Source organism: Aotus nancymaae, unplaced genomic scaffold, assembly GCF_030222135.1.
Source record: "Aotus nancymaae isolate 86718 unplaced genomic scaffold, 86718_ANA_hifiasm-v0.15.2.pri h1tg000033l, whole genome shotgun sequence".
In the NCBI taxonomy this organism is placed as follows: domain Eukaryota; kingdom Metazoa; phylum Chordata; class Mammalia; order Primates; family Aotidae; genus Aotus; species Aotus nancymaae.
Genome location: NW_026988447.1, coordinates 16381310 through 16393434, shown reverse-complemented (window position 1 = coordinate 16393434; position 12125 = coordinate 16381310). Strand labels below are relative to the sequence as shown.

General features: G+C 38.7%; 1 protein-coding gene across 13 annotated transcripts in view; it reads right to left on the bottom strand.

Annotated features, from left to right (window-relative positions):
- SH3D19 (SH3 domain containing 19) overlaps positions 1-12125 on the bottom strand; it is a 210695-nt gene that overhangs the window by 47845 nt on the left and 150725 nt on the right. For all 13 annotated transcript variants that reach the window (XM_064383821.1, XM_064383823.1, XM_064383818.1 and 10 more), the window contains one exon: positions 4881-4988. In XM_064383821.1, coding sequence (XP_064239891.1) covers positions 4881-4988 — 108 coding nt within the window. The remainder of the gene's footprint in view (positions 1-4880; positions 4989-12125) is intronic.

Below are 12125 nucleotides of genomic sequence, written 5' to 3'. Positions count from 1 at the left end.
CCCAGCTAATTTTTTGTATTTTTAGTAGAGACAGGGTTTCACCATGTTGGTCAGGCTGGTCTTGAACTCCTGACCTTGTGATCTGCCCTCCTTGGCCTCCCAAAGTGCTGGGATTACAGGCATGAGCCACCTCACCTGGCTACCATGCTGCTTCTTAATGGGTGGTGTATCCAACACTCCCTTATCCAAAAAGAATTCAATGTGTTTTCTAATTCACTAGCTTCTTATTAATGAACGTAATTGCCCTCAATTAAACAAACAGTACCTTTACATCCAAACCACACCTGTATCAGTGATAATGTACCCCTCACTTATTTTAAAAAGGAAACAAAGATGATCAGATTTGATCAGTGACAGCTAATTAAAATGAGTGTGCAAAAACAATTGGAAAGTGGATGACTGTAACATACTGAAGGATGCTAAAGCCATCTTTTACACTGTTTGGTTTAGGCATTAAAAGGAGATGAGCAGATGAGCATTCTGTCTCTCTCTCTTTTTTTTTCAAATGTACACTCTCTACTTCCATTTCATGTGAAAAATCTATAACAAGAAGATGATTTGTCAGGTTCCTGTTTTATCCTCAGACAGGAAAACATTCTCAAAGGGAGGAAAATATCCAGGCTAGCAACTAGGAAAACAATGATTTAGAGTGAGGCAAACATTCTTAGTGAGAGGCAAGGCTGCTCTGGGAATTAAGACATACATAATAAAAACATCCAACTTAGTCACCATCTTGAAGATATTTTCTGTGCTGTGGTTTCCTTATTCTTACAAAGAAATAGTTGATCATTTAAAATATAAAACTGTTGTGACAAATATTTAAGAGTACATGGCAGTAATATGAAAGTAGAAAGGAGATAGCTTACTGGAAGGAGGAACATAGGGAGTATCTGGTGTGAGTGTGTGTGGGATGTGGAGGTAAGAAATCTCCAATTTTAAATAATGTAGTCAGGGAAGGTCTCTGAAAAAAAGTGGCACTGAGTAAAGACCTGAAGGATTGGTGAGGGAGGGAACCATGCAGACCTCTGGGAAAAGGACAACCTGGTCAGAAGAAACAGACCCCAGGGGAAAGAAGCTGACAAGTTCAAATAAGTTCAAGGACATCTGCACCGTGAAGCTAGTTCCTTTTTCCCTTGACCATTCTAAATTTTTCAGACACCAAAGTTTCATTCTTTTTCCTCCACAGAATATATATATTGGTTAATAATTATATTAATAAAATTCTGAGGAATTGATTTTTGATACAAATAGAAATAACTCTCTAGGAACCATTCTGTCATTTCAGTTCTCCCACATTTAGCAGTATGGGACTCAACTTTCCTTTTTTTTTTTTTTTTAGATGAAGTCATGCTTTGTTGCCCAGGCTGGAATGCAGTGGTATGATCTTGGCTCACTGCAACCTTTGACTCCTGGGTTCAAGCAATTCTCCTGCCTTAGCCTCCCAGGTAGCTGGGGTTTACAGGTGTGTGCCACCATGCCTGGCTAATTTAATTGAGCCTTTATTTTTATTTTTTTTTTAAAATAATTAAAAAAAATTTTACTTTAAGTTCTGAGATACATGTGCTGAATGTGTAGGCTACATAGGTATACATGTACCATGGTAGTTTGTTTCACCTATCAACCTGTCATCTAGGTTTTAAGCCCCGCATGCATTAGGTATTTGTCCTAATGCTCTCTTGCCTTGCCCTCTACCCCTGACAGGCCCCGGTGTATGTTGTTCCCCTTCCTGTGTCCATGTGTTCTTATTGTTCAACTCCCACTTACGAGTGAGAACATGCAGTGTTTGATTTTCTGTTCCTGTGTTAGTTTGCTGAGAATGATGGCTTCCAGCTTCATCCACGTCCCTGCAAAGGACATGAACTCATTCTTTTTTATGCCAGGCTAATTTTTATGTTTTTAGAAGAGATGGGGTTTCACCATGTTGGCCACGCTGGTCTCGAACTCCTAGAATTCAACTTTCTACCAGTTCTTGGAGCTTTGTTAGGATAATAATTAAAGCTGCTTCCTCAGCATATCCTTTTCAGGATTTCAGAGCTCATTAATGTAGTTTACAAGGTACAGAAAAAGTAAAAATAGCAGGCCTGAAACTCCATCCCTATAAAGTCCTGCTTACAAGATTGGTCCCTTTTTTTTTTTTTGAGTTTTGCTCTTGTCACCCAGGCTGGAGTGCAATACAGCAATCTTGGCTCACTGCAACCTCCGCTTCCCAGTTCAAGCAATTCTCCTGCCTCGGCCAGAGGCATGCCACCATCCCCACCTAATTTTTGTATTTAGTAGAGACAGGGTTTTGCCATGTTGGCCAGGCTGGTCTTGAACTCCTGATTTCAGGTGATCCACCCGCTTCTGCCTCCCAAAGTGCTGGAATTACAGGTGTGAGCCACCGCACCCAGCCATAAGATTGGTTGTTGACTAGCATATACAAGCTTGAACTTTGGGACAGTTCTCGCCATCCTCAAAACTGATAAAACAGAATATGGTTTATGCTGAACATCTGCTTTCCTTCTGGGAATCTGGAATTTTGGTATGTGCCCAAATTTTTAGGAGTGCCTACATAAACAGCCCCCAATAAAAACCCTGGGCACTGAATCTCTAATGAGCTTCTCTGGTCAACATTTCACACGTATCATCACAACTAATTGCTGGAGGAGTTAAAGCATGTCCTCTGACTCCACCAGTAGAAGGCTCTTGGAAGTGTGTATCTGGTTTCTTCCAGACTTCACCCTATTTGCCTGTTCTCTTTGCTGACTGTACCTCATATACTTTTGCTATAATAAATAATAGACATAAATACAACTATATGTTGAGTCCTGTGAGTCCTCCTAGTGAATCATCAAACCTGGGGGTGGTCTTGGGGACAATGACACAACAGATGAATAAATTAAAAAATTTGTATTTATTACTAATTTCTGTAAAAGTTGTATTACTTAAAACCCACGGCAATATTTCTTTTCTTTTCTTTTTTAAAAATAGAGACAGGGTTTCACTATGTTGGCCAGGCTGGTCTTGAACTCCTGACCTCAAGTGATCCACCCGCCTCAGCCTCCCAAAGCACTGGGATTACTGGGATTGAGCCACCGTGCCTGGCCAATATTTCTTAACATTATATGTTACTATACCTGTTAAAATCCAGAATACATTTAACAAAGTAATAGCAAACAGGCAAACAACCCAATGAGCTATCATTTGACTGATTTGTGGGCTATATAATACTGTCAAAAGAAGTATACCACCAGTTTTTTTTTTTTCTTTGAGATGGAGTCTTGCTCTATTGCCCAGGTTGAAGTGCAGTGGTGCTATCTTGGCTCACTGCAACCTCCACCTCCCACGTTCAAGCGATTCTTGTGCCTCAGCCTCCCTAGTAGCTGGGATTACAGGGGTGTGCCACCATGCTTGGCTAATTTTTTGTATTTCTGATAGAGATGGGGCTTCACCATGTTGGCCAGGCTGGTCTTGAACTCCTGACCTCAAGTGATCTGCCCACCTTGGCCTTCCAAAGTGCTGGGATTACAGGTGTGAGCCACCATGCCTGGCCTACCACCTACCACCAGTTTTTAAATCTAACATTAAAATATTACCTCAAAAGAAATAAAATATAACTTCCAAAGAAACTAGAACCAGAATTTGATACCCTTGATTTTTTTCTCCTCCTCATTCTTCATAGCAACTCTGTTCAATTTTCTTGCTACTTGGCTGAGAACCATCAGTTAATAACAGAATCATCAAGAAGATACTAAAACCAACATGATCCTTCTGGGTAGTGCTTTATAGAAAAACCAAACCCCTACGACACAGGGAATATTCCTGCAGTATAATCCTGGGTGCTACAGATGAAAGAGTGGAATGCTTGTTCTGCTTTAGGAGGAATGAAGTGGGCAGAATCTCTTGTTAGACAAAGGCAAGAATGCATGTGGGCCATATAAAGGCAGTGCAGATATAAATGAAATCAGAGGTCCTCACAGAAAGCTGTGTGATCACTCCAAGCAGTGCCACGAACTGCTCTGGAACCCACTGTGTGTATGTACACATATATAAACATACTTTTAATTACCTTTTAAATAATCTGCTGCCTAAAATAAATAGTTCTGGCCCTTGTGGCTTTCCCATTATAATAACTATCAGATTTCTTTTTGAAGTACTTATTAGAGCTCCTATAGAATTTCATTTGTTAGACTATTAAAAAATCAAGTAAGGAAGTAAATCAAAATGTAATGTTACACTAATTTAAGAATTATTTTTATAAATAATTACATGTTTTTAAAGCTTTTGGCTACTAATCTTCACAGAATTCACACATAGCCATATTTGAGATTATGCTGACTGGAATAATATACTCCTGACTGATAGACAAATACAACTTTATTTGCTATTGGTTTAGGTTACTTTCCCACCAAATCTGTACCAGAGGTATTAACATGGGATATAACAATTGTTCTAAATTTTACTCTCCCTCTATTCTCTGTCTAAAGACATCATTAAAGAAAAATGAAATCCCTAGCGTGACCAATATGGTGAAACCCTGTCTCTACTAAAAATACAAAAATTAGCCAGGCGTGGTGGCATGCACCTGTAGTCCCAGCTACTTGGGAGGCTGAGACAGGAGAATCGCTTGAACCCAGGAGGCAGAGGTTACAGTGAGCCCAGATTGCTCCACAGCACTCCAGCCTCGGTAAGAGAGTGAGACTCCCCACCTCCAAAAAAAAAAAAAATTCAAATTTACTGTACTAATTCTTCGAAGAATTGCGATAAAACAACTTGCTTTTAAATAGCTTTGACTATGAATGGCAGATTATATGTAACTTCAAAAGCAGACATTGATAAATTAGCATATATTTCTCTCAAGTTCTTGAAAAAGTAAATAAAGAAAGCAGAGAAGTGCTTACATTTTCCTGGTTTGGCTGGAATTCGAATTACAGTGGGCTTCCTGGTGGGTGCTGGTTGAACTGCTCGTTCTTTTATTGGTTCTGTTTTTGCAGGGAGCTGAAAGGGATCTAATGAAAAACACAGTTTATTTTGCATGTTTTAGTTAACATGGACTGAAACAAAAAACCTCATTCATAATTTAAGAGTCATATTTTTCATGCCCCAAGGGAAACTATTCATGGATAAACAAAATCTCAGTTTGCAGAGACAAAAACAAAGTTGGAGCTCATAAAAGGAAATAACTTTGTGTTCTGTAAATAATTGATGTGGCTTTTCTTCCTCTCTGATGAGAGAGATCGAGGATGATCTTGAATTATGTAGAAGCTGATCTTTCAGGGGAGTGTAATCATTTCATACACGTCTGCCTGAAAATGAGAGGCAATTGAGAGGAGGAGACAATCTTTCCCACATCCTAAAGCCTCCCAGATGCCCCAGAGAGGAAAGAAAGACTTTCCCTGGACACCCCCTGTGCCTGTCCCGGAATATTTACTCCCAGGGCCCCCATCCTACCCAGTGCCGTGCCTGGCACAGGGAAGGTGCTCAGCAGTCTCAGATTTAGTTCAGTAAAACTACACTTTAGTAACATGAAAATCAAAAACATTCATCCCATAAATAAAATAAGACATACCTCTTCAAATATTTAATTTTGGGGCAAGGATATATGACTTAGCATTCCTGTCTTAACCAATTTATTAAGTAATTGTGGTTTTTGCCACTAAAAGTAATGCACCAACCCAATATTTTAAATGGACAGTATATGCTTAGGAGAAATACTTTAAACAAAAGCATAGCTGTAAACCTTTTTATTAAAAGTCTTTAATATAAATGTCCTTGTTAGTGGTTTGGAAAAATGACTGTAACTTTTTTTTTTTTAAAGGGAAATCTACAAATATAAAGATTAGCAAAAATAAAAGAAAATGCTCTATAATGGATATTCTACTACTCAGCATGTAGGATCGCATGAAACTGTCTTTGACTTTATTTAACAAGAGGGGAAATGAGTATATGCTGTAATTCTGCACCTGTTCTATGGATCTTGCCTGCGGGGAGATACTCCCTATAAAACGATGCACTCCATAGCTCCTGTGATGAACAGCATTCACATTCTGCCTGTTATGAGGTGCAATTCAATAAGCACCTTTTGCTGACCAGTTCTTTGCAGGATACATGAAGGGCTGAGCTAAGAATAAAAGCCCTTTTAGCAATCTGATACTTCACCTTCTCTTTCACCCAGTTTTCAGGCAACCCCACCATGAGATACCCTGCCAAAGGCATCACTCTCTCACCAACCACTTGCTTACATATTTATGCCAGTAACAGTGCTGGGTGGGGAGGTATGATGGTAAAGTACAATCCTATTTTAAGTTTCTTATCTACCACTTTGGAAGGGTCCCCAGATGGCAAGCTAGCTAAAATTATTATTACACTACTTGAGAAAAAAAAAATTGATGACTCCTTTGTGGAATCTTACCAGCTCACAGTGAGTGAGGCTAGTCTTACATTCAAAAAACTAAGATTATCAAAAGAATGTCATCAAACTTAAAAAAAAAAAAGACTACTGTATTAACAATATAACTTTCTTCTGCTATGACCTGTCACCCATAAAACAACAAAGCTCCTGTTTTTGGATTTAACCAAATTCCTTAATTCTTTAATTTTATTATAACAACAAATATATAATAACAAGTATAATAGTACTTTTTTACTTCAAAGTAGTATTTGTTGCAAAAGTGAGAAAAATTAAGAATTATATAAAATAGAAAAAGAAAACCTCTTGTAATATAATCTCTCTAAAATTAATTATTGTCTAAAATATGGTATGCCTATGTATTTTCTATAAATATTACATGTATTACTATTATACAGATGTTTTGAAAAACAAATCCAGGATCATTTTATATCAATTTCTTTGTAGTTTCATTTTTCACTTTTGTTCATGCAATATTGACTGGGTGCCTGCCATGCATTAAACATTCTTCTACATGCTGGGACTATAGCAGTGAACAAAGCACAGAACTCTGCCTTCATGAAGCTTACATTCCAGGAGGGAGATGGGGACAAGAAACAATACATATAACAGATAAGGAATTCATGTGGTATATTTGAAGGTGAGAAGTATATTGAAAGATGAAAAAGCAGAACAAGGTATGGGCAGAAGGGAAGCAGGTTGCAGATGGAAACAGGAGTGCAATAGGTGAGGGAGGGAGGAGACATTGTTTGACTGTCTTTCCAACAACTGGATTTTACATATCTGAATAGTTCTTCCAATAATCATTCACAGTGCCCTATTCCTTTTCTTTTTTTTTTTTTTTTTGAGACATGGTCTCACTCTGTCACCCAAGCTGGAGTACAATGGTGCAATCATGTGGCTCTTTGCAGCCTCGACTTACTCCTGGGCTCAAGCACTCTTCCCACCTTGGCCTCTGGAGTATCTGGGACTACAGGAATGTGCCACCATGCCTGGCTAATTTTTATTTTTTGTAGAGATGAAGTTTTATTATGTTGCCCAGGTTGGTCTCGACCTCTTGGGGTCAAGTGATCCTCCCACCTTGGCTTCTCGAAGTGCTGGGATTATAGGTATGAGCCTTAGTGCCTGGCTTGAAGTGGTATTTCTTTAACAGCTGCTTTTGGTACCAATAACCTGTTGGTTATTAGTTTAAAATTTTATTCAATGATGCTTTTTGAGTGTGTGTGAAGAGGGAAGAAAATCTTGAGCATGGAATGACTTAAATTGTTTCCCAAATCAAATTAAATTCTGGGCCAGTATACCACCTACACACTCACATTTCACAAGTGAGGGCATAGATGAGGGTGGGGGCAGGCAGGGAAAGGAGAAAAGAGGCCAATCAGCACCCCTGAGGGCTGAACACAGGGGGCATCCAAAACACGCTTGCTGTGGGAGGAATGACCTCAGGAAATCTGACCCAAATCCTGCACACAGTGTGGGCAGATGTCACCTATCATGTTCAAGGGTCCAATCATTTTTTGTTTTAACCTGAAGAATTTAAATTGAAGTAGCATAGATATAACTTATGAAGTATTAAAAGTGTCCTAGCTTATTCACTCTCTCTCTTATTTTCTTTTACTTTTTAATATGGTTAGCTGTTTTTTAATAACTGGTGCTCAGATAATGTATAATTATTCTACTATACAGGTCTCCGGGAAAAAATTTCTTTCTCCATGTAGCGAGGCAAGGAAGTCTTCGTGTTCCACCACCACAGGCTGTTTGGCAGGAGTGGTCTGTTTAATGATCTCCCCCAGCTGTGCTCACTGAGTCAGTGAGCTCTGCATCTGCCTCTCTGTCTGCATGTTGTCTGGGCTGTGATCCATGTGAGGAGTGCAGATTAGTGGGGAGGATAAACAGCATCACTTCAATGAGAAAGTGCAGCCAGAGCCCTGTTTTTCATCTTATGATGGTGTGCAAGTTTCTCTCTAGCAACATGGTAAGTTCATTTTTTAAGTCTTTTCATAAGAGGTCTATTTTTTCCAACAGAAGTTATAAGTGGGTAACATATAAAGCAAGGCTGGCACTTCATGTTGGGGTACTCTAGACACCACTAGGTGAGAAACTGGATCATTAGTTCTAGTTCAAATGTTTAAAGTTCATAACCTTTGACTAGTAGTCGCACTTTCAGAAATTTATTCTTCAGAAATAAAAACATCAATAGAAGTGAACATGTTTCTGAGAGTATTTACTGAAGCATTTTTTGTAGTGGCAAAACCCAACAATGAACAAAAAAAACAACCCACCCCTCAAATAAAAAACAAATGAAACAACCTGAATTTCCAACAATAGGGGAAATACTGAACCAGCTATGATATATTATGAGGTATCAGGCAGGTACACGGGTATAAGGAGACAATGAATTAGACTTAGACCTATTATCCTGAAGAGAAATGATAGATGTCATTGTTTAATAAAGCACTCCGCTGGCTGGGCGTGGTGGCTCACATCTGTAATCCCAGCACTTTGGAAGGCTGAGGCAGGCAGATCACCTGAGGTCAGGAGATAGAGACCATCCTGGCGAACATGGTGAAACCCTGTCTCTACTAAAAATACAAAAAATTAGCTGGGCGTGGTGGCACATGCCTATAGTCCCAACTACTTGGGAGGCTGAGGCAGGAGAACTGCATGAACCTGGGAGGCAGAGGCTGCAGTGAGCTGAGATCGTGCCACTGCACTCCAGCCTGGGTGACAGAATGAGACTCCGTCTCAAAAAAAAAAAAAAAAAAAAGAAGAAAGCACTCTGCTGAGTAACAGGTATAGTATGGTAAAAATTTCCACTTGCGTTTGGCATGCCCAAAGGCACAGAAGACTGCATACTTTGTTCACACTGGTCACTGCTGGGAGATTACATTTTTTTAACCCAAAATCTCTTAATTATTTAACTTGTTACAACGAATATATTTTACTTTTCTAACTGAAACAAATCCAATAACATAAATTTAATCATAAGGAAAAAGTTAGATTAAGCTGAGATAACACCTCTGCCAAACGAACCAGAACAAAACCATTTAAAAATAAGAAAACAAAAGAGGAAATTTCTGGTTTCTTTTATTTTACTTTTTCAAGGCAATAATGGCCATAAAATTTTCCATAAAGTAACTAGAAAAATAAAAACTCTTTTTTGGATTCAATTTAGAAGGAAATAATGCAGATATAAAATTTTGACTTTGTCTAATTTAGTTCATGACAACTAGTTTCTATTTGTAACCTTGAATAATATAACCTTTTAGATAAATCACTATTTTATTATTTTAAAAATTTCTACTTATCAGAATCTGAGGGTCAGTAGGGGAAGCAGTTCTTCAGAAGTGGCAAAGATGACAAGAGATAATTCTCCCAGTTTCTTTCGGCCTAATTATGCTTATGTTCAGCTATTTTAAAAAGATTATTGCTTTACTATCTTGTTATAGGTAATGCCTCCACATGGTCTGAAATTCAAAAGAGATCAAAATGCATACAGTGAAAATCAGATTCCCTGTTTTCTTCTATCCAGTTCCTGCATAGAAGACAACCTTTGTTACCAACTTTTCACACATCACTGCACACTGCATTCACATTTAACACAAACAATAGCTAAAATAACATAAAAACTATCCTGTATCTTGCATTTTTCACCTAATAACATGTTGGAGGTTGGTCTACAGTAAGGGGTAATAGGTCTCCCTCCCTTTTAATTATCACAAAATACTCCACTGTTGTGGATGTACCGTAATTTAAGCAGTCCATTGATATTTATTTCCAATATTCTATAGTAGAAGTCCTTAATCTAGGCCCAAAATAGGCCCTTGAAGTTCTGGATATTGTACACACAGTGAACTGTGTACACATGAGCTAATGGCTATTTTCTTTTCTTTCTTTCTTTTTTTTTTCACAGCTCCAAACAGTCATTGAATTAAAGGCTATTTTCAAGGGAGAGTAAAGAATCTCAGGTTACCTCAGATTCTCAGACATTGGTAATCTGAAAAGGATTAAGAACTTGCTGCCATAATTATTCTATTACAGATTGCTCTTGTTTTTTTTTTTTTTTTTTTTTTGAGACGGAGTTTTGCTCTTGTTACCCAGGCTGGAGTGCAATGGCGCGATCTCGGCTCACTGCAACCTCCACCTCCTGGGCTCAGGCAATTCTCCTGCCTCAGCCTCCTGAGTAGCTGGGATTACAGGCACGCGCCACCATGCCCAGCTAATTTTTTGTATTTTTAGTAGAGACGGGGTTTCACCATGTTGACCAGGATGGTCTCGATCTCTTGACCTACCTGCCTCAGCCTCCCAAAGTGCTGGGATTACAGGCGTGAGCCACCGCGCCCGGCGACTGCTCTTGTTTCTACAGAAAAAAACAAAACAAAACCAAACCACAGAGCATCTTAAGAAGAATCTCCTATCTGAATCTAAGACAAGACAATGGATTTTTGTTTACTTTTATTTGCAGTGTGTATTCTGTCTTCCCTCTACCCCCTCACATCAGCACCAATTATTCCACACCTGCTGCCGAACAAGTAGGCCTCTTTATACCTATATCTGCACAGTCTTCCTTAGTGGACTGAGAAAAACACTGATGATAAAGTAGTTATCCTCCCATTACCTGTCTCTAATAATGTGCTTGTCATCATAATTAGTTTCACCATCCCTGGCTTGCTTTTCTGTCATTTCTTTCCCTTGAGTTCTGTTAATAGCAGAAATTGGCTGCTAAACTATTATTTTGGTCTGTGTAATGGGGCTGATGGCAGAAACATTCTGCTTTTTTTGACAACTGGGTATGATTTTGGAGAGGTGTGAAAAAGAATTGCTAATACTTCTCAGCTCCATTACATTAACCTGGAAGGCATTCTACCCAAGAAATGAATCCAATATTAAATTGCCTGTTTTATGAGTTTTCCTTTAATAATTTTTCTAATCTTTACAATGTTTTCATAGCTTCAGTATTTTTGGATCTCTATTGCTTGAGATTAATATGGCAACTTCATTTTATGAATGCTATTTTATTAGATTTTCCTTATTTTTGAGGTAAGAGAAAGGGAAGAGAAGACGTTATTTGTAAGTTTCTCTTCTTTCTCCTGTGTTCCCCTCCCAGTTTCTGCCTGGTGTCTGGATGATTAGGCAAGGTTTCCCAGAGATCATAAACCTTTATTTACAATGACAATGCTACCAAAACACCATCAAAAAGTCACAAAGCCCCAAATCAAAAAGCAAATGAAAATCCCTCCACAGGTCAAGGCATTCAGAGGTGATACTGAAGGCCTTTGGAGGACCTAAGTAGGGAAGCAACAGGCCAAGTATACATTCTAGAAAATCCCCTGGGTAGCCACAGTGTGGAAGATGATAGGTTTGTCTGAGTGGGCTCAATTTAGGAGGCTACTGCAGTCATCAGAACATAAAGGCCTAGGGTGGGATAGAAAAAGGAGGGATGAAAAGGAGAGGCAGAGTCAAGAACTATTTGGAAGGTAAAATCAGCAGCAAGAGTTGGTAACTAATTAGATGCGAAGGCAGAGAAGTAACAATAATAACTACTACTTAATGATCATCATGTTTCACATAGTGTGATACCGCTTTCCTACATAATCACATTTAACCCTTGCAATATCCTCTCTAAGGAGTATGATTATGTCTTACAAATAAGGAAACAGAGGCACTGTGAGGTTAAGTAAATTGTCCAAGGTCACATAACAATTACGGTAGGCCCTGGCAGACTCCAATCTAGCCA